Consider the following 25,422-nt stretch of genomic DNA (forward strand, 5'->3'; position numbering starts at 1 on the left):
TTAAAATAAAAGGGGTATTGGTTGAGTAAACAGCGCAAATGTGGAAGTAGCCATGGCAACCGACGAACCTATGCAGCCAATGACAGACGACTCTTCTCAGCATAGTCTCTCCATAGAGACGCAGGACGCCATCTTGAGCTGAGCAGTCTCTTCCACGAATTCGAATACGTTAGCCAGTTACTTACAGAAAACATCTAGAAGAAATGAGCGGTCCTAAGCCTCGAGCTGAAATGCCAACTAATGTAAATGGTCCAGATACTGATACAGGATCAACAGGTCCTACTAGAGACCGCAAGCCTGCTGGAGGTGTACTAAAGAGACTTAAGTCCCGGCGAAACCAACCGGATAGGCGGCCCGTTACGGAAGATGAGCTTCGGGCGCTGGGCAGAGACATCACTCCAGATGAAGTCCTAGGGCTACGGGCTGTCACTCGAGGTAGGAAGGGATGTGTTTCTGGTTGGTTTAACTACGGTTAAGGCGACCATTTGTGTGCTAGCGAGGCAACTAGTGACAATGTTACATTAGTTATAGTTGACGTATTCAGAGTAGCTAGCCGAATTGCTAAGAGCGAGCCAGTTTTGCTAAATTACGCTCTTAATTACCAGTTAGCTAACGTTAAGATACACCCGTTGTATGTTAGTCTAGTTAGCTGATTTCGCTAGCCTATCGTTAATCTGGGAAGGGGGGTTGGCTATTAAGACAGGTGTTTACCATGTGCAACTGGTCTGTAGTCTGCAATAGTTTTAATTTAACGTTACATCAGATTAATATACAGCAGCAGTTCGATCATAACAAGATCATAAATATGTAATTAGACCTGTTAATGTTAGCTAGCTAGTTGGATGGACAGCTGGCACTTTAGCCTAGCTAATTTAGCTAATTTTCAAGCAAACGCCAGTTGGCTAAGATTGTTTACAAAATAACTCCTAGCAGGCTAGTATGTGTATTGGATGTTGGGATGCCGCAATTTGCCCACTAATGCGATGTAATCATTTTTAATCGGCTGTTTTATAAATTATATGTGTGCTATCTTTTATACTACAGTCACTACTAACATACCCCAGGTGTTTTGCTAACGTTAGCGAGTTTGTTGTGGCTGACTTGGCGGCTTTACGCAGACTATTGTTACTGGTTCCCTAGCTAACTTAACGTTAACTGGTCGCAACTAATTTGGGGGAGGGGGAAGTCTACTCAACCGTTTGGCTGCTGTTGAATAACTCCATACGTACAGCTACAAAAGCAGAACCCGGATAAAATTATCATCCGACATTGCAGGCACTTGTTGCCTATAGTGACAGATGACGATCATATTTGGCAGAGGCATCCCTGAGAAAACATGCACGGGAGTTTAACATGTATACGTTAATGTCTTGCATTATAATTACATTTTCGAGGCAAAATTGTAAATCATCTGAGTTCAGTGTGTTTGCCGCTCAAATCAATGTTTTGTATGAATGATTATTTAGCCCAAGATCTTTCAACTAATGGAATGTCTATAACAGTTAGGGATAGGCCCTGATTGGCAAGCTTATGCTCCCTGACATTAGCTCCAAATTATATCATTGACGCTTCACTTTCTAATAACACAGTTCTGTCAGAAAGGAGTCTTTCCATCAGCCGATGTTGTATTAATCTAACAAATAAATAAACGGTTCAACCAAACAAAACTATTTAAGGAGGAAAAAGAATAGTGCTTGAACAGAACAAGCATACTGTGTGCTGTGTTAGTGCTTTGTACAGGTCAGTTCTGGTGCAGGAATTGGTACATAGTGCACAGTACGAACCCAAGAAAGAAGATGAGCTGAAACTTTCCTGCCTGGATTGTCCAGATTCCAGCAGGGGTTAGGAGGCGAGGTGCTGACTGATCTGTTTGCACACCGGTCTGTTTGGCCAAAATCTCCCACAAACAACAACCGTGTTAGGGAAAACAAAGCAGGCTTTTAAAAGCAATGTTGATTGGTCTAATTTTAGGTCACTGAAGTGATATGTTTGCCTGTTACAGCAGATTCTCCATGCTTTGAAAGGTTATTTTTCCCCACAGCTGTATGTGGTCTACCTTCACATGGGTACTGGGCAGTACCTCTTAACACTCCCAATGACTGTTAAATTCTTGCTTGTTTTCTGAAACCTTGAACACCCCAATACCAGCTATTGTAAAGTCAGTAGGTCATCAAAAGCTTCTGTGAATATCTACGAGATCCTGTTAAAGCTTATGCCCCCTTGGTTGCCTTGTATTTTTCATAATGTTCCGTAAGTTGACCCGCCTCTTTTTTGACCCCCCTCTTTTTTTGTCTGCATATCCTCAGATTACCTGTGTAAACCAGATGACAATGTCTACAACATTGACTTCACACGTTTCAAGATCAGGGATCTGGAGACGGGCACAGTGCTGTTTGAGATTGCCAAACCCCCAAACTGCGGTACTGCTCAGTCTGTTAGCCCACGCACATTTGTGTCAGTGTGACTTGTGTTGGTGGTATGAGAAGGGTTGTGTTGTATTGTCTTTTTCTCAGACTCAGAAGAGGACGATGAAGAGAATGTAGAGGGTGACTCCAGTGCCGGGCGCTTTGTTCGCTATCAATTCACACCCGCCTTCCTGAGACTGCGCACCATAGGTGCCACGTGAGTTAATTAGACATGCCCATAGACGCACACACGCACTCCTACATGTACAGACACGGGCTCAATCGTGTCTCAGTCCCATTAGTTATCCTGTGTACCTCTAGTGCAATTCCCTTGAATCATCCATAGAGGGCTTCCAGTTTTTGGCTCCAACTAAGTGGCCTGGAAAGGGTTGGGTCCTTGTGACTATGTGCGTTTCAATTTTTATTTTTTTGTCCAGGATGTGTTGCAGGGCTGTGTTCCTGTTTGTTGTTCAGTGCAGTATGCTGTTTCTTGTAAAAGCTCTCAGAAGTTGGCTGGAATCAATCAGATGTTAGTGGGGACAACGGTGTTGGCACAAAAATTACATTGCATGCTTTCAGAATGATTACTTTGCTCCTTCTCTGGGTAATGGTTCATATAAAGATATTTGCATGTTAACTTTGCATTGTTACTACATTTTAAACCTTATTACAACTGTTTCCTGGGCTTTAAAGTGTAACAGTGTATACTGAATTAAATGAATGGGAATCATTTTTAGTGGGATATATGGGAGCTGTTGTGGGTTTGGAGAGTGTAGCCCCTACTGTACACTGTCCTTTCTCACTTCATTTTGTTTCCTCCTTCAGGGTGAGGAATGCATTTCAGATGCTGTAGAGCCAGTAAATGTAATATTTCCTTTCAATTTGCTTGGGTGATAGCCCGTTAATTGTGCTGCACACTGTGTAAGAGTTTTGCATGGTTGTTTTGATTGAATTGATGCGAACATTGCCGGTGCCCTGTCAATTGTATTGTACCCCACTGAACATGTTTCACCTGCCAAGAAGGTTTAGCACCCACCAGACTGATAATGACTGTCAGACCCCCCCCCCCCCCCCTCATATGCATATCTCGAAAGCTATGCAGCATAAAAGGCAACTTGCTTTAGTTTCCCCATGCCTGCACTGCCACAACCTTTTCTCTGTTTGTTTCCATTTCTCCATCTTGCACTTTCTCAGTGTGGAGTTCACTGTGGGTGACCGGCCGGTGAACAGCTTTCGAATGATAGAGAGGCACTACTTCAGGGAGCGCCTCCTGAAGAACTTTGACTTTGACTTTGGCTTCTGCATCCCCAACAGTCGCAACACCTGCGAGCACATATACGAGTTTCCCCAATTGCCTGAGGATCTCAGTGAGTCTTTGCCTGTTTCTCTGACCGCTATTCACTTATAACCATTTATTTCTAACTGTGCTCCCGCAGTGTTTGTTTATTTCCTTATTTATTTTCACTGATGTTGCACAAAATGTAATGCAAGTGAGTGGCCTATCGAAAGTAACAAAGTTTGAATTTTAAGTCCTCATCAAGTTTTTAGAAAATGAAACTATAAACAAATACAGTGCAAGTGTATTGAGAAGCTGTAACAGTGGTTGCATACTGTAAATATAAGACGTGTATAAGATGTATTGTTTGTCATGTTATCATAATTTATCACATTAAATGAGTACTTGGGAATTCTTAATAAAAAATTATATGTACAGGGAAAAAAGTTTGAGTGAGGAAAATAGTGATGTCTGCCTTTATGCTGTGTTATGGCTTCATGGGGTTGATGTCAGATTTGAGAGATTTTTGCTGCTCAATGCTGCAATTGAGAGATGTCGCCATGGAATCTGACTTCCAGGAAACTCACAATGGGCTATTATTGTCGTCGTTTTTATGACAAGGCGTAGCCATTGTGTTTACATTGCAGCAACACTGCAAAGCTGGTCTTGGACATTTGACAATATGGCTGGCAGCTGAAGGATAAAAATCAGATACTCCAATAATGTCTGAATGTTCTTCCCCCTCCATTATCTTCTTTTGCTCTTATTTCCTGTCCTCTACTATGTATAAATGTTCCTGTTTATCATTTTATTTGCAGTTTTGTTAAAATTGCCGTGACATTGGAGTGATTCTCCCTCCCTCTCTTTCTGCACAGTTCGTCAGATGGTGGAGCACCCTTATGAGACCCGATCAGACAGCTTCTATTTCGTGGACAACAAACTGATCATGCACAACAAAGCAGACTACGCCTACAATGGGGGCCAGTAGTGCTGAGGGGGGAGATGAATGTCTGTACAGCACAGCGCAACACAAGGCCACACCTGACCATACACCTCCTGCAGACCCAGGACTCTTATGACTTCAGACATTCCAGTAAGCCTTACAACTCCAAACGAAGGTCTGGGGAATCAGAGGGACAGAGAGAGAGATCTCTTATCAGTTATAATGGGAAGCGATCTGTGCCGCTCTTATTCCCTCATTTTCATTGTCTGTTTCGTGTTTTCGCTTCTGCACGATGGAAGAGATAACACAGGCCCCCACACTCATATGAGACTACATGCCTCGAAGCCCCCCTACTGCACCAGCCTCCTTTCTGTTTTTTCTTGTAAAACGGTTTGTCTTGCAACAGATTGAAGTGGTATGTTGTGGATCATGTGACTGATGCTGTGGCCCTGGCTGCTCTGCCACGCCTCCCAGTGTTACCGCGGTAGCATTCGTAACCATGAAGACGAGAATAATGGTGATTATTCATTGAATCGATAGAGGGTGTTTTAAACTGGATTCTGTACAGAGAGGGAGCAGGAACCTCACATGTAGCATGCACCTGGGTGGTGCACAGTAGCCGCCATGCTACACATCGGCAAGGGTTAATTAAGCCAGTTAAGGTGGGGGATAATTAGGTAGCCAGACCTGGGAACGTAATCATGATACTTTGCCTTTCTCCCATTCTCCTTGTGCTGTCCAATATTTAATGACTGCAGTGAGTTGGAAGCCTGCCTTTACTGTCCCAAACAAGACTGGGCAGATTTTTATTTTCTGATTTGCATAATGTTCTTCATGGCTCTAATCACTGCTTAATCAGAAAAAGCTGTCAGATTGAACCTGCCTTTTCGCTCATTCATTCCATGAAGAGGAATATCATGTAAAGTAGCACCCAGTCTTTTACTCTCCTCAGGCCTTTTATCAGTTTCAAATGCGTCAATCCTGACACTGCCCCTCATCCATCGAGCTTATGCATATCCTTGTGACTTGTGATAACCTTGATAGAAACCCAATGGGAACATAATGTTTAAATTGGGCTATCTATACTCTACACCTATTCAAGTCTGACATAGCATTATTGTTTATTCTGTCTATATTTCCGTAACCGATCTGCAAGTCATAAATAATGTTCTTCATATAGCTGAAAGCAAAGTTCTGTCAGAAAGCATGCCAACACTGCCTGAGATTCAGTTGGTTGATTTGGTTGTTGCAACAAAGGTTTTGTTGGGGAAAACCTTTGGACCTATTTACAAATTCTAGGTGGTATAAATCAAGTAGTATGAGGGGAAAAAATGGCAGAATCGTTTAGCCCTCTCTTGAAGCAATTCTGATTTTAAAGACTGGAGGATAATTGTATTTTCTTGGGAGCACGGATTAAGAATGTATGAGGGAAAACAAATGGGAGAAACTGCACAATTTGATTCCCCTTAATTATATTGTTTTTGTGTGATTTTCACATTGGTCTGCTTGGGAGTATTCAAAAAACATTTCCCAAAGCCAGAAAAGCCCTTAGGTGCATTTCTGTAACAGAGCTGTGTCTGGAAGAACTGATGTAGCTATTACTCTGCAATAGGGAGGCAGTGACAAATCAAGCCTGTACGAAGTTGAACTGTATTCCCTTAGCATTCACAGCAAGTATTCTCACTTTCCTGCTGAGGAAAGGAGTGCATTGCGTGTGCTGGCGTCACAGCGATCAGTACCTCGTTCACAGTCACTGTTCAACCATTGTCTGCAGATTAATTCACACCGTATCCGCCTTATTTTTTTAATAGTTTTTACTTGGTGCAGTAAGTTGAGTCAAAGCCTAAAACTAAAGGAAGCCAAGACTCCCAGCCAAAAAGTTTCATAATTTGGACAAACTTGCAAGTGACCGTAACACTTTCCATAGAATTAAGTAAAGGGAATCCTCTACCATTCATAGACATACATGGACAAAACAGAAGTGTGTACGTCAAGTGTGTTTGTATTTCAAATACATTAAAATACAAACCATCATGATTCTCGCATGTGCAGACCACATCCAGAAGGCCTCCATGCATCTCCTTGTCATGGGCAGCTGTCTGTTGCTGCTTCTCAGTGTTGCAGTCTTCATTCAGCCCCTCCAGTGCACACACTTCATGTCAAATGCATATGTACGCTTTTCTTTTTGAAACCTACCGACAGACACGCTCTTAATTGGCTAAATTAGAACTAGACCAGTTCAGTCAGTGTACAGCTCACATTTTCCCACATCTTATAAAAGGTTAAATCTTACATTTAGGCATCCTACTTGGCTAGATGTGTGATCCTAGTTGTAGCACAAGGACAATGGGGATGAAAAATATCCTGTAAATAATCTAGTTCAGCGCTACTCAACTCCACGTCCTGCGGGCCGCAGTGTCTGCAAGTATTTGCTCCTGCCGTGTGCTACACCACTAAATATCTCACCTGCTTGGTTCAGATAAAAAGATAATTAGTGAAATCAGATGGTCTGGTCCACGGTAGGACCAAATGTCTGAGTAGCGCTGATCTAGTTCATCAAGAGCTCAGGAATAAGTATCCAAAGGCTTCTCTCCAGAATCCGCTTTGAGGGCAATTGTGCATACATCTTATACATGCCCTTTCCTCAGTTCCTTGAATATGTTCCAACAAAAATTATTTTCTCCCTAACTTTTCAACTTGAATTTTGATTAGCCGGGGTAACTAAGGGTTACAGCGCTACCGTCAGTGCAAGAATGTATGATCTAGAAACTGTAAATGAAGTGCCCTTTTGTGCATCCAATTGAGATACAGGGTGAGTATGTATGTAGGGCAGTGGTGGGAAATCTTAGCCCTTAAAGGATGACTTAAATTTTCATTCATTTCTCCAGTGGCGGGATTTGTATTTACTGTGTGGGGCCATGCAGTGGCCATACAATGCATCTCTTCAATTAGCAGCCAACTGTTACAATTTTGTAGCTGAAGTTCACATATTGGAGAAATCCCTTACTCCAAAAATAGGCTATTGAAACCTAAAATGGCCTGACAACTGTTACCCACAAGGACCAAGATTTCCCTCCATTACAGTAGTGAATAATAAAAGTTATATACTAGAATTTGATTGTTAAATCAGCTGACCAGTGTTAGTGATTCATATTCTTAGTCCTTTTCCACATTCTCAGCACTGCAAGTGTTTGTGAATGGTTCACTTGGTTAAGGAAGTCATCTTTAATGGTTGAAATTATATTTCTTGTATGTATGACTGCTTAGTCTATTCAGAAAAATACATATTGGCAAACCATTATAGCAATGAATACACTGCAGAACATACAGATCCTGACCAATGAGCTCAGTGGAGCTGCTTTGTAGGTGTATTAAGTCAGTTTCCAGGCGGCATTTTGTTATGAACACTAATGATGGCATTTGCAATTTACATTAACTATTGTTTAACGGCTGCTGATGTTATTTTTGTGTCTTTTCTTTTTTTTTAAATATTGATTTGCTTGTTACTGTTAATGTTTAAACTGGAACCCATTTGGTTTATAATGTTTTGTTTTCATTTAATTGTACATTTACCATGTTCTTTTTTCTTTTCTTTTTTTTAGATAACGTTTAAAAAAATCTTTAAAAACCCAAGTAGGACCCAGTTTTAACATGACTAGAAAATCATATGAAGGAATTATCCAAATTTGAAGAGTTCTTTGTCTTTCTTTTTTTTTTAAGCTCAATTTTCAGGGACTTTAGACTATATCATTTACAATGATAATATCTGCCCTTGTCTTTTGTGGAATTGTAGGATTACTCTATAAAAATGAGGTCAGAATAATGCCTCTGTATTTTTAACATCTTGCCTTTTTATGTTCAGAGTAATTTTCAGGTGTTTGTACAAAATGTTATTTTGTCAAAATAAGAATAATAAATAACTTTTGATTTTCACAACTTTCAACCTTTGTTGTATTTGTCAGAAAACAAGTCGTGAGGGGGCTAGTTGCATGTTTCACAAGGCTGGCATAGATGACAAGGTGCATTTATACATACAGTGGGGTGCAAAACCTTGGGCACCCCTGGTTTAAATGTCTGTTAGAATTAATCTGTGATCGAAAGCAAACCTGAAATCTACAGAGTACAGAGAGCTTGAGATATGAGACCTTTCTGCAAATTTTAAAGCAAGATTGCTTTTAATTTTTATTTATTACTGTTTATAAATTATGTAAAAAAGGAAGAGGACCCTGTGCAAAAGTTTGAGAACCCTTTTGGATTATCCTTTGTTACTTTTTAAAAAGAAGTCCCAGAACCAGGTGATTTACTCCTTAGGGCTTCAGTGAGTCAGGTGAGTGTAATTCCAGGGCTGAACTTTTTATACTGACAGGGTTCCCAAACTTTTGCACAGGGTCTTTTTATTATCCTTTTATTATTATTTTGAAAATTATTCAATTGCTTTAAATTTTTAAGAGATGCATCATGTTTCACTTTGTACCATTTAGAAGTCAGGTTTGCTTCTGTTCACTTGGATATTCATTGTAAAAGGTTTTTTGATCAGGGGTGCCCAAGGTTTTGCACACCACTGTACACTGCTATATACAGTGCCCTCCATAATCTTTGGGACAAAAGATCCATCATTTATTTATTTGCCTCTGTAATTTCTCTCCACAAGAAATTCATAATAAATTTTAAAATCATGTTGTTAAAGTGCACATTGTCAGATTTTAATGAAGGGCATTTTTTAAAATATACTTTTTGGTTTCACCATGTGGAAATTACATTTTACATTTTTTGAAATTACAATTTCAGGGCATCATAATGTTTGGGACACAGCAATGTTTTGTAAATAAGTAATCCTGTTTAGTATTTTGTTGCATATCCTTTGCATACGATGACTTCCTGTTGTCTATGACCTATCAACATCATTTCTGACATTAGCTTCTGGCCAATGCACCAAAAATTAGCAGATTGAATCTTCCATTGGTCAGCTAATGTTATTGCTCATATGTTTATCTTTACAGAATTGCAGAGCTTGTTGATCACTCATTTACCGATAAAATGACACTAAAAATATGTTTACTTTTGGAGATAAGACTCCCCAAAATTGGCATCCAGTGGCATCCAGTGGAATGCCAATTTTCTGGATAAGAGTGTCTGCCAAATGCCAATAATGTAATGTAATGTAAGTAGAAACAAAACAATCCTGAACAAAAGTAGATGCATGTTTTCTGAGACCATATACAGTGGGGTCCAAAAGTCTGAGACCCCAAATGTGGGATTGTTTTTTTTCATGTAATCATGTAAATTAACGGAAAGTTTTAGGATTTTTAAAATTCTTCAAGAAATAAAAGTTACTTCAAAGCTTTGCAAGAACTACTTGAAGGCCAAAGAAGAGCAAGGAGTGCTGCACAATCCACAATTACCGCAACCCCACTGAGCATTTATGGGGACACTTGAAGAAAATCTGGGCATTCGGCAACATCACAAAACATTGTCAAATAATGCTGGAATAATATGGATCATCAGGTTTTGCACAAATTTTTGGAGTCCAAGACTGCCCGAGTGCATGATATCATTAAAGGAAAAGGGGGACATAGCAAATATTCAAAGAAATTCTGAAATTCACGTAAGATTTCACTCAAATTGCTGTGCTGATAATATAATTTGTAAAGAAAAAGTTTGTATTAAGTTAGAAAAGAAACCGAAATAGAAGCATTTTCACTAGTGGTCTCAGACTTTTGAGCCCCACTGCATGATTTGTACATACAAAATTACCTCTAGATACAAATGTTCAAAGATTTAAGTTATGGGCCTCAAAAATCACATTTTGTGACAATAAAAATAATTTTTCTTGCCTATCCAGTTCCTTCCTAATTTCAACGTAAAGGTGTAAAATAATTTCATGTGTATGTATTGGTGACAAAATGTATCTAGCGAACAATCATTCGATTTCCTGAAGTCTTACCTCCAAAACCTGGTTGTTGAACACAATTTTAGTCGAGAAGGCTAGATCAAATTGTCTATTAAAAAAATAAATGTTTTATCATTTAAAATAAGAGTGCAATGTTAAAATGACTCGACAAATTCTAGAAACGTATAATATCTTAATAAAGCCAACACACGATGGGCTGGAACCCTTCAGGTGGAATGGCAATCCCTGGGTCTCTTCCTCAAACATAGGACACCAATACCCGTAGTGCTTTGCGCCGTTCATCCTCCTCTGCCACACGTGTTGTCTTTTAACATGGCGGCGTCCGGAGGAGCCGTGCTTGTAGAGAATTCGAGCAGTGAAGATGAGGATCAAGAGAAATTCAAGGAGGCCGCTTGGAGTTTTGGACCTACTGGTACTAATGGCACCCTGCAGAGTAATTTAGCTGGTAGGCATTGATACATTTGCGTAACATCATCTGTACATGGGTATTAGTGGAAAAGTACTAATATAAATTAAATCGGATTATAAACAAACGTTGGCCATTATTACATTTCCCTAAATTGTTGCACACGCATGGTATAATCTTAGAAATTAGTTGTACCGGTGGTTTCGTTATTAGGAAATTACTGGTGTGTTTTACAAAACTGGTGGCAAGTTGTCAGACTGCTACCGAAATTAATTAATAACATCGCTAGCTATGATGCAGCGTCTTCCTGTCAGCAACAAAAGTGCTTCAGTGATGCTTGTTATGTGTTTAGATGGAGACGGGAATGGCAAGCCGAGTCGAAGGTACGTTTAATTCATTTTCGGAAACATCCATTTGCCATAGTAGCTAATTACTCCCTGCATTCAACGATTTAACCCCTTACCCCATTGGTTGTTGGCAGGGTGCGCGTGTCCCAGCACGACCACGATGGAAACGAACTTCAGACGACCCCAGAGTTCCGTGCCCACGTTGCAAAGAAATTGGTAGCAATGCTGGATAGGTGAGTTCTTGGGGTGTGAATATAATTTACATTATGGTTAAGATTTTGATTTGAGTAAATTGGGCTATTAAGAGGCTTTAGCTGTCAATAAATATGCTCTTATATCTGTGTTTATATATTAGTTATTTGATCCATGCCCTCTCTTCATATTCATGTTTAGTTGTATTTCAGAGAGTACTAGTCCAAAAACCATAGACATGTCCACTGTACCAGCAAGAGGGAAAGACGACAGCAAAGAGGATGTTGAGGAGGAAGGTGAGAATTTATAGCTATAGGCGGAGGAGGGGGGGGGAGCGAGAAGACAATTTGAAAGGGATGTTACCATGTTGCTACTATTTATTGTGTCCCTGACTGGCAGATATATGAAAGGAAAATGCATTACACACATTTTTTTTATCTCCAGGTTTTAGGCTGTTCTCTACCTCTGTCCCTGGACTATGTGCCAAACAGCCTTCTCCTCCAGCTCCCCGACGGCCAGTCCCAAGTTCGAGGTCAGTTATCCATTGATCAAAGCTTGACTTTCTAAGACCTGGCACCAGGTCTTTCTCTATGTTTAGAATTTTTTGGAATGTTGTCATTAGATTCTTTCTACAACAGGGACCCCATAGTTTTATATAACATCCCAAGCAGTCAATATATTGTAGATCCATCATTTAGTGCTTTTGGTTTCTGCTCACTTGTTCCTGGTGATGGGTATGCACTTTGCACTTTGTTTCATGTTGCTCTGGATGCCAATAATCTAATAACGTTAGTGTCCCTTTTGTAGTCTTTTATAATAAAAGAGGATAATGTAGCATGGCTTTTAGTATTCACTTGTTAGGTTGCGTATTCTAGTATAGCCGTTCAGTACAGTGTAGGGAATTGGATGCGTAAAGTTGCTGTATTGAGCCATTCTTCTGCCTCTGCTTGCAGTGACAGTGACAGCGAAATGGAGATGCGACTCAGAGAGGCGGCCGTTGCAGTCACAGACCTCCTTCCTCCATCTCTGCTTCCCAGCATGCCTCAGTCCCTGTCCTCACCTGTCCCACCCTCTACTGAAAAGAAGAAGAAGAAGAAAAAGAAGATGGAAAGTGAGGGAGGAGAAAGCAGAGCAGAGGAGGAGGGGGAGAATGGCAGTTTAGAAACAAAGAAAAAGAAAAAAAGGAAACAGACTCAGGAGAGTGAGATGAAAGCAAACAGCAAGGACTTCCTTCATAGCAAAAAGAAGATGGCGGAACAGGGCAGCACAGAGGACGAGAGCTTCCTCCAAAGAGATTCAGCCCAGCAGCCAGAGGAAGCCACTGTGAAGAAGAAAAAGAAGAAGAAGAGAAGGAGTGCAGCTGAGGGTGACGGTTGAGGAGCAGGCTACACCTGAAGGACTGCTGTTAGGCTGCTGCACATGGTGTATATACATATTGGGCTTTGTTTATCACTTAAATGTTTTAACATTGCACCCAGGCCTTTTTTCCCCCCATTAATGTGTTTCTCATTTGTTTCCTGTTTGAGAATGGACTACAAAAATGTTGAGAGTTAAGGGAGTGGGGAATAAGTGTAATTTCACTGGCTTTAAGCAGTAGTTCATGGTGTTTGGGGAATGTAACCCTCAGTATCCACTCGTCTGCTTGAGCCATACATAACACCATGTGACATCTCCCAAAACCTAATCCTATATGAGTGATCTTGGAACTCACAAGGCCCCATGAAGTTCAAAGATACATTAATCCTACTGTACATTTTCCGTCCAATCTGGAGGGGGGTGTTATAATGTACAAGAGCTTCTGAAGGGACATGGCCATTTTACAAAAAGCTGTCCCATTTTGATCCTGGTTCGTTTGCAAATTGAAACACTGTGTGTAATCTATGAGGGCTTGAGTATAGATGTGTGAAGTGGATACATTTCAGAAATGGAAGTAAATCGCCACTCTTGACTTCCAGATCCACATTCATTGACTGAGACTACTTTGGACCATTTTGTAAATATTAACCTGTTTCTTGTTTTGTTTATACAAATGCAGTAGTACCTTGTGGAAACTGTGCTACTGTCTCAGGTCTCTATGAGGTATTGACTGTATGCAAGCAATTTCAGGAATAAAACATTTTTCTAACTTTCTTCAAAACATTTTTTTCAGTAATTATTTTTCGGTAACATTGGCTGGCACTCGTATCCAAGGTGACTTGGAAGTTCAGAACATTTTTGAGCTGAATCTAGGCTAAATTCAGTCATGTTCCTTGCTCAATGCTACAATAATACTGCCATACACTTGGGCCATGATCCCACGACTTTATGGCTGTGAGCCCCATTTCCCACAGGGACCCCCAACAGAAATTTTCCGATCTACAGTTATCACAGCTGTATCCCCACCCATAGTGTTTCCAGCTGCATTGGGAATGTATGGGAATTATATCCACTGGTGTGCAGAAGTAGCTGACTGGCCATAATTTGCTAATATAAGACTTAACTGATGGATTATTCAAATTTGACAGTTGCCACCATTCTTCCATGGATTTGGTTGTTAGTTACCAAATGCGCCACGAGTTCCATCACAGGAGTCACCTTTGAGTGAATAAGCCACACAACCACTCATTATTGCAATAGATTTCTCTTTACTGGAGCTACAGTGATTATTTTCACATGTACTGACCGTGGAACAGTGTGTGACAGTGATATAGACTCGGACAGTAATCAGAAGTCTGACTGCTGCTGCTGATAAGATTCCTGGCAGTGACTTTATCCTGGCTTTGTATGTTGCACAATGCATTTGGCTCTATGTAGGTGATGGCTGACTGAGACCGAGGTAGTAGTTATTGGTAAATGGGGTCTTTATCTGCAAAGCATCTCTCTACTACTGCCGTCCCATACCACTCAGCCACTTTCCCCAGTAAGTGGGCCATAGACACTTTATGGCCTGCCCCTCGTTCTGTGAAATGGTAGATCCACAATCTACTGTGGCTATTGTGCAGTTGACACCATCTGTGCAGGGAGGTAGGGGTCAATGTCTGCTGACGGAGAAGCAAGGAGATGTGATGGGTGGGGCTCGCTGGACTGCGATGGAGGGTAAAGTTCCAAACTCCCAGAAGAAACTGCAGGACAGGATGAGAGAAATAGTATACAGCCATTGTCATGAGGTATATAAAAAACTACCATTTGAGTGCACAGGAGCAGACTTCTTCCAGCTGATGCGTCACCTACATGCACCTGTGGAGCAGACTGTTTTTCCTGATAAAGTCAGAGAGCAGATGCTTTGAAACTATTAACCATACTGTATGGAACAGAACTGAAATTGGACACACCACATGCAATTATGCCTTGTTGAATCTCTTACTATCCAAAAAGGTAAATTATATTATAGGTAAAAAATATTATCAATGATCATGTATTCACACTTTAGCAGAAAAGGACAAATATAATGAGGCCAACAGAAAACATTTTTGATCCTGATTACTAGTTTATGTTGTTTATGTTGTACTCTGGTTTTTGAAAAGCATAGTAGCATATTTAAAAAGTAATGTTTTGGTAAATAATTCCAATCAATAAAAAATTCACATTGTATTATGTCCACACTTTGAAAGTTCTGAACATTCCAACTAGCCTCCCTTTCAGATTTATTCTATCGCTGACCATCTGCTATATTCTAAATCTCTATAAACTTGTATAAATCTCAACAAATCTGTAGAATGTGTTGTAATGATACACATTACTCCCCCAAGTTACATGGACTGGTGTGTATCGCTGCAACACATCCTGCAGACATCAGAATGTCAGTGAATACACTCAGCTTGCTCCCATTCAGTAGAGAAGATTACTGTTGTTGGCAGAGAGCATGAGTGTCTTGGCCCTGCAGAGATCCACTTCAACTATAGCTTTGCCGGGTTTAGTTTGATGAGTCTCAGCTGAGTGTTACCTGGCACAGGTGAGCTGGCATGTAAGTGAAGAGAGGGCTCTTGAATTGGGGGGTCTGTCTGGTCGTCAGGGTCTGTGGATAGAATCTGCAGGACCAAAGCAGATTTGCAAAGGTGCTTTATGAACACATGGAACTGTTAGCTTTTGCATATGATGTTCAATGCTTCTGAAGAAGAGAATGTGCTGACAGAAAATAAAGTGAAATTTCAGGTGTTTTGTCTGAAAGCTAATTCTTCTTGTATTTGTTGTTCATCCTCTGTGAAATACAGACTACATTGAGTACATTTCTTTTTGTGACTCTCAATACATGTGGCGGTTGAGAGTCATCTCTTTTGTTGTGAGTAATGTAAAGCATATAACAGTCTTCCTTTATCCTATTTTAAAAACCCTGGGTGCAGGTGAGTTTTACCTGTCGGACTGCAGTGAGGCTAGTGAGTGTTCCGAGACTACTGCTATCTGTGATGACCATGGCCTGGGACAGGAGACTGGAGGGGGTGTAGGGGGTCAGCTCCGATTTGCTGTACACTGTGATAGAGAGAGTGCAGAGGTAGAACGGCATCATTGATCCCATAGCGCCTTAACTTCAAAAGGCCTGACTTTACCAAAGGAACTCACTATAAAATCAACCTGGCTTCAGTTCATACATCCTGTGGCTGACAAAGCAATTCAGTGCCCTGGTACACTTACTGTGGCATGGAAGTTGTGCCATTGTTGCCATGAAGGAGCTGGGTCCCATGTGATTTGGAAACTGCTGCGTGATTGGCTGTTGGTGTGAGGTGTGGAGCTGTTGCTGAAAGGAGATTGGCTGGAGGGTGGTGAAACCGCCTCCAACGTTATTAATGACCGGAACAGTCTGGGGCTGAGTAGAGGTCAGACCTGTGGACAAGGAGATGGGCAAGAAAAACACTGATGTGCTAATGCATCCCAGGTAAGGGAGTCTGGCTCATATTCATTCAGCAGATAAACCTTCAGGGAGATAGTGGTAGATAACTCAACTTAAGTGCCTTGCTTGAGAGTAAAAGAGCGCTTTTCCCTGCATGTATAAAAGAGTGTGTAAGGGCATTTGCCAGTTTCACACCTGAGTCAAATATATAATTGTTTTAGACTCAAACTTTTCTAAGCTTTACTGAGCCTGTATTGGAACATATGATATATTCTCAAAAAGTGCAAACCTGCCTTCTGGTCCTGTTGGTTGGCTCAATTGCACCAGGCAATAGCAATATCAGCAGAGAAAGTATTTGAATTCAAAACAATTATGTATTTGATCCAGGTATGGTTAGTACATCAGTGTTTGAATATGTCAAGTAAAAATTGGGCAGGCAGTGAATACATTCTCTGTGTCACAATATAGTGAAGGTGAGTGAGTGGGTTTTCTCAAGCTACAGTCAATTACCAACTAGTGTGATCCATTAAAAAATGCCTTTCCACATATTAAGTGAAACAACATATGACAGCTCCTCCCTCTTTGGGCTTAACGGGGGTTGAGCCTCACTGTTCCATCACAGTTAGCATGTCAGTAATTGGACAGGTGGTGGAAGTAGGTTACCAATGAAAAGCGAAGACTCCCCGAGGCTCATGACACTTGGCAGGGAGGCCATGATGAGGCCCTGGGGAGGTGCTGGCGAGGCAGACAGGCCATGTAGGGCTGTCAGTGTGCTGACAGGGGGGAGGGAGCCACCTCCTGACACCTGAGTAAAGCAGGGTGAGGGAGAGAGAGGGACAGAAGAAGGGGACAGAGTCAGACCATTATCCAGACAATTAAGGTTCAAGGTCAGTTTAGAGAGATGATCTTCAACCATTTCCACAATTACTGGTGTCCTTTGCAATGAATGTCATAGCTTTTTACACCCCCAAAATGAATGTAACCTTTGTACTGTACGGATTATGTTGTCATTATGACATTTGCGTTTCGTTTTGAATGTGTGTATCATATTATTTTCAGTGTATGCTTTAATGGCTTGTTGTTATATGATGATATAATACATATAAAACCAAGTCTTTCATGATGTGTAAGTAGGAGAACTCAATGGTTTGTGATGTGTCAGTGGTAAGGTATGACAACTTACTGATTTGTGATGTGTCTCCAGAAGGGTGTGGCTCGGCTCCAGCTGGACAGGGCTGACTACTAGACGCCCACCCACACTCCGGTCCACATGATGGCCCGATCCCAGGCTCTCATTGGTCATTTGCTGGGTATATTTCATGCCTGAGATGTGGGAATGAAGACAGATAGAGGATGTGTGTGCACAATGGTTCTCATCCAGATGAAACGGCATTGTGTGGCTCTTTCTCTCACTCTGTCTCTCTCTCTCTCAGCTCAGTGGATCAAACTTTGATTTTAAGGTATAATATCAGTACTTATACTTAATGTATTGTAATTTATGGTAAAACAGAAATTGTTTGAGTTTACTAATGTTGAGGCCTGCGGAAGTTACCATGAGAGGGGCTTGTGGGTAAGGCATGGCTGGAGGAGCTTCCTGTTTGGCTGTTATATGGCGTGTCAAGAGCCAGCTTGTGGCGGAAAGCCTCCTCTTTGCGCCGGTTGGCAAACCAGTTGTACACTCGCACCTCTGTCACCAGGTTAGAGCCCAATCCTGCCAACTGGGAGGGGGACACCCCCCGCTGAAGGCACTCTGCCCTGGGGGAGAAACACTGGCACTCAGCAATACTGACACGGAGGAACCACTGACACAGAGAGACACTGACACCGAGGGGACGATGACACTGTGAGATACTGACACTCAGCAACACTCACACAGAGGAAACACTGACACTCAGAAACACTCACACAGAGGAAACACTGACACTCAGAAACACTCACAGAGGAAACACTGACACTCAGAAACACTCACACAGAGGAAACACTCACACAGAGGGAACACTCACACAGAGGAAACACTGACACTCAGAAACACTCACACAGAGGAAACACTGACACTCAGAAACACTCACACTGAGGAGACACTGACAGTCAGCAACACTCACACTGAGGAATGGTAAATGGTAAATGGTAAATGGTTGGCATTTATATAGTGCCTTTATTCAAAGTGCTGTACAATTGATGCTTCTAATTCACCCATTCATACACACACTCACACACCAACGGAGATTGGCTGCCATGCAAGGCACCAACCCACTCGTCAGGAGCATTTAGGGGTTAGGTGTCTTGCTCAGGGACACTTCGACACAGCCCGGGCGGGGATCGAACCGGCAACCTTCCAACTGCCAGACGACTGCTCTTACTACCTGAGCCATGTCGCCCAGGAAACACTGACACTCAGAAACACTGACACTGAGGAAACACTGACACTCAGAAACACTGACACTGAGGAAACACTGACACTCAGAAACACTCACACAGAGGAGACACTGACAGTCAGCAACACCAGCACATAGGTATACAGACAATGAGAGACACTGACACAAAGGAACACAGACAATGAGAGCTACTGAGCCTGACAGACAATGATGCTGTTTCATGGCTGGTCTGACATTAAGAGAGTGGAGAAATGGAAGGATTCCTCATCACCCTCTCCCTATCATATCTCCCTCATCCACTAACCTGTTGCATTCATCCACCAGCCCCTCTCTCTCCTCCTTGCTGGGGTTTTTCTGTCGCTCATATGCCTGGAAGAGGATCTGCTGGGAGGCGGGACCCCATTTAAACCTGTTCCTCCGGCCTTTCCTCATTTCCTCCCCTGGCTCCTCCCCCATTAGAATTCCCCGGCTGGCATTGGTGAATTCTGGAAAAAGAAACAACATCACACACTGTGACTTCACTTTAATGCATTTAATGTGAAGGGGCTTGGAAACCCCTCATCTGATCAGTGGCCTGACCATTATACTTCCAAAGGGACGGACTGAGGCCGAGATATGGCAATACTCACGCTGGCTGATTTCTCCCCGCTTCCTGACGTACCAGCTGTACAGTGCTGCCCTCTTCTGGTTTTTCATGGGGGTGCCTTTGTTGAGGTGTTGAGAGAGGTGGGACTGGTTGAGGCCTGTGGACTCCACCACCTCTCTCTGAGGCAGGTTATGCTGCTGCATATAGCTTTTCACCATTTTGGCTACATGCCATGGATCCTCCCTGGCACACACAAACAGAGATACACACACACACACACATACACACACACACACAAACCATGATGATAATAATGATTTCAATGAGAACAAGCAAAAAGGAAAATACTTGCCAAAACAGTTTGTGTGAATGGAGCCACAGAAATATGAAAATTGATTTTTAAACTTTTATCATTATAATTATTAGTAGTAGTTAGTAATAGTATTCATTCTCTGTTACAGTTACATTTAAAATAATAATTTTACTAAAGCCTTGTTTCAATGTTATGCTTTTTGGCAATTTTGTAATGTTCATCCTTTAGTCAATAATGCATTACTGAATTGAGGAATTGAGAGGGAGACAGAAAGAGAGAAAGTGTGTGTGTGTGTGCGAGAGAGAAAGAGAGAGAGAAAGAGAGAGAGAGAGAGAGAGAGAGAGAGAGAGAAAGAGAGAGAGAGAGAGAGAGAGAGAGAGAGAGAGAGAGAGAGAGAGAGAGAGAGAGAGAATGTTGACTGTGAGAGATAAGCAGCAGGGCAGTGGGGCAAAGTCCAGTTCTCTGGAAAAGGAGTACACTCATAAACAGCAAATAAATACACACCTGATACACTCTCACGCTCACAGTGATCTGTACTCAGACGCACACACCTTTTTCTCAGACCATACTTTTCATTTTTCTACACACAAAGGTATTGACTTTAGTATTTATCATATATTATATAATACAGTTACATTATTTATATGTTCCCCAAATGTATGAAGGAACAGTCAAGCAGTGCAAGCTTTTCCAAACTATTTGTTTATCTTGACCTGGGGATTTCACACAATCATAAATCTTTGACTCAAAGCCATTTAATATTCCCTTTCATATAAAATGAAATTCATCTTTGCACATTAGAATGGGAAAAATATGCAACTGTAATCATTACAAATGCACCATACTGTCAAGATAGTTTTCTTCTGATGTTAAGTAAATACACTCTCCCCCTCTCTCTCTTTCTCACACACACACAGACACACACACTCTCCCTCTCTCTCTCTCTCTCTCTCTCTCACCCTGTGTGTGTATCTGTCTGTTAATCTTAAGCCATCCATGTAGCTCATTTATTAGAGAGGGAGAAATGACCAGCGAATAATGAAGGGATAGGTAATTAGTAACCAGAGAAAGGAGGAACCCTCTCCTTTATATTCACCACACGGACAGATAGAAACAGAGCAGAAAGGGAAAGAGATGGAGAAGGAGAGAAGGAGGGGGGCCTGCTGAGGGGTTTTGGAAGGAAAACCAAACTTGGGACAATGGATGCAGGAGAAGAAGATGCTGACAGGTAAACTCATCTATGTTTTGTTTTCTGGAACTTTCATCCAGGATGGAGAAAGGGGCTGCGAAGGCAGTAAAAGACAGAAAAGCAGAGAGAGAGAGCTGAATTGATGAGGAGAAAGACAGTGTGTTCAGCAGAATTTATTTTGAACCTAAATGTGATAACTTTAGGGGGCAGGAAGGGCACGGGGTGAGCCGGGAAAAGAAACGGAATGGAGGGAGAAACATCCATTGACATGTACTGTGGAAACACTGGCAAAGACACAATGTATTGTGCTACTATTGGAGAAATATCGGTTTAATGGTGAAGAGATAAAGCGACAGGTGAAAGGGTGAGACAGATGAAGAGAGAGATAGAGCGAGAGAGGAGAATGTGGAAAAGCATGCAGGCCGGATACTTACTGCAGCAGTCTGTCCACTTCAGCTCTCTGCCTTGCCGCTTCTTCAGGGGGAAGTCTGTCCAGCTCCCTGAAAATGGGAGGTGGAAAATCCTCCTCTCCCTCTTCCGAACTCTCGCCACCCCCCTTGTCCCCGCTCTCTCCCCTGGCCGAGGCCCTCTCGCGCTCCAACTCCCCCAGAGCCTGAACTAGGACCTCCCGGGACAGTCCTGAGCCTAACAAAGCCCATATCAGCTGCTCCTGGAGGGCAGACAGACGTCCTGCCATGGCTGCCCCTCTGTTCTCCTCTCCGTCCATTAAACTGCCTCTCTACACCCCCCCCCTACAACTCCACTCTGCCCCACCCCCTACCCCTACCCCCAACCTTTACCCCTCGAACACTGTGTTTGGAATCTCTCTGTCTCTATCACATGCCACACACATGTTCAACAAACACTTAGCAATTATGCTCTCGCAAACACACTTTCCCCCTTTCTCTGTCCCTTTGCCCAAAAAATGAAGGATTTGGTTCAATATGTTTGTTTCATTTTTCCTCCATAGATTTCACGGAAGAGGGCAGCTTTCGCTTTTCCTGTTTGTTTTTCGCCTCTGTTTTCGCTCTTGCAGGGCAGCCCAGTTTTTATCCATCCACCTGCTGTTTCACTGTCAAAGGTTGGTTTTTTTTTCTTCCAACCCTCCTCTTCCCGCTCCTATCTTTGCCTCTCTCTCTCTCTCTCTCTCTCTCACACACACACACACACACACACACACACAATCTCTTTCTCTCTCCTCCTCTCTATCACTCTCCCTCTCTCTCAAATTGAACTTTGTCCCCAAGTCCTACCATCTCTTTAGTACTGTAGACAAAGTGCAGTGTCTGAACTGAGCTGTAAAATCTAAATGATTCTCTGCTGAATGCAGATGCACATAACGCACATACACACACCCACACCCACACACACACACACACACACACACACACACACACACAGAAATACACTGTAGACATGTGATACCTTTGTCTATGACCAGGTCAAAATCTTTTTTTTTTTAGAGCAAATGCACACAAAAACATTGCACCTGAGCATTCTCATAAATTCATAAAACATGACTGAATGCTCTAGGACACACACACAAATGTAGGTCTCACAGAATAACTGCATATAGGTATAACCCCGATAAGATTAGATATATTTGAACTATAAGTAACATTCTGCTGTATACCTGTGATTATAGTTTCATATTTGAATTTTGTGATCTGATACACATCAGGATATCCTGCTGGGGATTATCTAGACAATGGCACAGCAGAGTTATCTATGTGAAGTAAGGCTGCTGCATGTAAATAATCATTTGGAAATTGTTGTTGGAGTACCCAGTTGATCTATTTGTGTATCAATTTTAAATGTGATTCTGAGAGTGTGCATTGTTTGTTGTTTTAAAGAAGCTAACTGGACTTCACCAACTGAAAGGGCTCAATACAATACAGAGTTTTATTTTATTTTAATTACTTCAACAACCATGCCCCATATGCCTTTATGTACATCCAATTCATCCTAATAGTAGGAAATACTGCATTAAACCTGAATGATGATAAGAACTTTTATGTCTTATTTTTAAATTCTGTGAGCTCTGGCTCCTCCCTCTCTGCCTAAAAATTAATCAGATAAAAATGTAACAAATACAACCAATAATATAAAGGGTTGGGTTAGGTTTGTGGTGCTTTATGTAGAGCTTTTACCCAGACAATCAGACACATAATGTACACCATACCATTTAAGAGAAGAGTCTGTCAACTGTTTTATACATTTGTAAGTACACTAAACTGAAATCCAGGCTAAAGACGTAATTAACACTGCAGCAATTATTGTCATGAAGGCTCCTTGATTTTGTCAGGTCATACTAGACTACGTCTGGTAACTTGGTACTTTGAGCGCCCACTGGAGGGCGCTCAAAGTACAGATATGTGCTGTTCTCTGATTATGAAATGCCCAGGGTACTTCCCTTCCCTCAGTGACGCCTGGAAGGCAGTAGCTTGTAGAACCAGAAAACTAATCACATCGAGTTTAGCAAACTAGCTAGCTTAGAATCTTAGATACAGATAGATTTAATAAAAATACATTAAAGAAAAGCTGCCTGCGAAGTAGAATGTACACATCATCTGTGGATGGCTGAGCTGAAACTTCTGCCTTTCAGGCATCGCTGAGAGAAGGAAAGTACCATGGGCATATGAACTAGGCAAACGGTAGTAAAGGATTAAATAGCCACAAAGATATGACGCTGCTTCCACAGCAGTTACAGGTTTGAAATCTAGGGCCAGGTACCATTGGTAGACACAACAGTCTATACAGCTCAGTTCACTAAGGGTGCAAGATTACCAAAAAGGTGATTTGCAATTTAATTCTGATTCTGCTTAGTTGAATTGTGGCCACCAAACCTCTGAAACGGTTTCTAATTAAAACTGCTTTCTTTATCATGTTAAATGCAAGGGCCAAAAGTTTCAGGAAATTGTGAAGCATTAAAATACAGATGGATTTGAAAGTCTCCACCCCAGGGTTACTGTATGTGTGAATCACTTGTGAAGGAATGTGGTTTATTGAAAAGAGAAAAAAAAACTGTCTTGACAGGATGAAACTGTTTTTCAATTTGCTCTCTCCTTCTTTCTCCTCCTCTCACCTCGTCCCTGACACTCACTTACTCTGTTCATCTCTAATTAATGAGGGTGACAGAGCATGCTCAAATTGAGAGTTTATGCAGACATATTGCATAGGCCTTCAATGTGAAGAACAGGGTAAGAACAGTGGTCCAGCCTGAATTAAACTGAGCCAATACGAGCTTCTGACTGTGATTTACTTCACTCTCAGTGCCGAGGCAAGCTGAACCTGTTCACTCCCCAATTACACCTTCTTGCAAGAACTATCGCTCTCACTTTGCTTTGCTTTGTTAGTGGTTTTATAACATAAAAATTGTACATGCTCTTCGGTTCAATAACTAACTATTTATATCTTGCTCTCTCTGTCTTCCACACATCTACTACTTTTTACCCTTCTTTCTCAGTCTCTCTCACCATGCTACACAAGTTGCTCATCTCCATCTGAGTTTCTCCTTTATTGTCCCTCTTTCTCCCTCCCCCTTTCATTCCCACACTTATGCCACCATTCCCATTCTCCTCCTCCCTCCTGCTCTCTCTCCTCACCTCTCCACCTCTGTGTTTCTTTCTTCCACTCCCTCTCACTGCTGGTAACAGGACCTCGGGACGGCGTGTCGTCTTTCCACTTTCCCAAAGAAGAGCACAATCCGGGCTTAACAAAGCCCAACAAAAGAGTCTCAGCTGCAGCCCTCTCTCCCTTTCCCTCCTCTCTCCCCAATTCCCTCCTGTCCCGTCCGCAGATTTCATCTGTCCGTGCCATTATCAACTCTGCTTGAGTGCTGAATGCCAGCTCCACACTTATCAAGCCTGCTGATCATTACTGAAGGAGCCATTTTGTTGGATTTATATTTTTGTGGTTTGGAATTTGTTTGATCACAAACTTCTATGGTTACTTTTATTTTGAAAATCTATTCTGAATTGGATCCTGCAATTGGGCAGACCTGTGTATAAATGGGAGGTGGTGATATTTGTAGGCTTGTGGGGAATGGGGAATGCTATTTTTTTGTCATATAAACAGTTGAAATTGTACTTCCCTCTAGGGTCTTTCAGCGAACTTATTCCTGGTTATGGGTATGCACTTTGTTGTACGTCGCTCTGGATAAGAGCGTCTGCCAAATACCAACAATGTAATGTAATGTAAACACAGACACATGTATGTTGGAAGCATTTTTCCTCATGTTTTTTGTGCTTTATTTTTCAATAAATCAGGCAAAACTGACAACCTTGCTGTAGATGATTGTTGGAATACGCGTCAATGCACCTACTCCCGCACCTGTAGTGGCTTATTGCATTCAATTAGAAAGCACACAGTTATAGATTGTTTTGACTTTCATTTTGTATTTCTGTGTGTTTAAGATTAGCAGAAACTCTGTCATCATTATTCCAATTGTCAAGAGCCAATATTACAGTATGTCCTCAGGTCTGCCTAAAACATATGAGTGGACCATCTCTAATGCCTGTGCACAGTGCTTACACTGCAGGTCTACCTCCAGGCTGACTGGCAAGCAGGTACGACTGTTTCCTTGGTTACCAGGTATGTGGGCGGAGTGGATACTGAGGTAACCTGGCAGATAATTGGTCGAGAAGAAACACAACACCCCACAACCTGTCTTTAA

The 25,422-nt window shown here is 41.8% G+C and overlaps 3 protein-coding genes and 1 long non-coding RNA gene across 4 annotated transcripts; 3 read left to right on the forward strand and 1 right to left on the reverse strand.

Moving 5' to 3' along the window:
* Positions 1-52: 52 nt before the first annotated feature.
* On the forward strand, positions 53-8,560 carry unc119.1 (unc-119 homolog 1). The gene is made up of 5 exons (XM_061261553.1): positions 53-435; positions 2,307-2,420; positions 2,514-2,622; positions 3,600-3,772; positions 4,557-8,560. The coding sequence occupies exons 1-5, from the start codon at positions 204-206 to the stop codon at positions 4,667-4,669; spliced, it is 741 nt and encodes a 246-aa protein (XP_061117537.1). The 5' UTR covers positions 53-203; the 3' UTR covers positions 4,670-8,560.
* A 2,197-nt stretch (positions 8,561-10,757) lies between these two features.
* Positions 10,758-13,617, forward strand: c11h12orf43 (chromosome 11 C12orf43 homolog). Its single transcript, XM_061261217.1, has 6 exons — positions 10,758-10,980; positions 11,294-11,324; positions 11,423-11,521; positions 11,682-11,776; positions 11,925-12,012; positions 12,434-13,617. The coding sequence occupies exons 1-6, from the start codon at positions 10,848-10,850 to the stop codon at positions 12,855-12,857; spliced, it is 870 nt and encodes a 289-aa protein (XP_061117201.1). The 5' UTR covers positions 10,758-10,847; the 3' UTR covers positions 12,858-13,617.
* A 498-nt stretch (positions 13,618-14,115) lies between these two features.
* hnf1a (HNF1 homeobox a) lies at positions 14,116-21,474 on the reverse strand. Its single transcript, XM_061260870.1, has 10 exons — positions 21,182-21,474; positions 19,289-19,488; positions 18,964-19,144; positions 17,837-18,039; positions 17,468-17,607; positions 16,948-17,089; positions 16,089-16,277; positions 15,811-15,926; positions 15,403-15,487; positions 14,116-14,581 (listed from the first exon to the last, which is right to left on the reverse strand). The coding sequence occupies exons 1-10, from the start codon at positions 21,472-21,474 to the stop codon at positions 14,451-14,453; spliced, it is 1,680 nt and encodes a 559-aa protein (XP_061116854.1). The 3' UTR covers positions 14,116-14,450.
* Positions 20,684-24,914, forward strand: LOC133140723 (uncharacterized). The gene is made up of 3 exons (XR_009710029.1): positions 20,684-20,786; positions 21,718-21,828; positions 24,404-24,914. It is a non-coding gene; the product is annotated as an uncharacterized LOC133140723 (long non-coding RNA).
* Positions 24,915-25,422: the final 508 nt, after the last annotated feature.

The sequence above is a fragment of the Conger conger genome, chromosome 11 (assembly GCF_963514075.1).
Source record: "Conger conger chromosome 11, fConCon1.1, whole genome shotgun sequence".
Taxonomy (NCBI): Eukaryota; Metazoa; Chordata; class Actinopteri; order Anguilliformes; family Congridae; genus Conger; species Conger conger.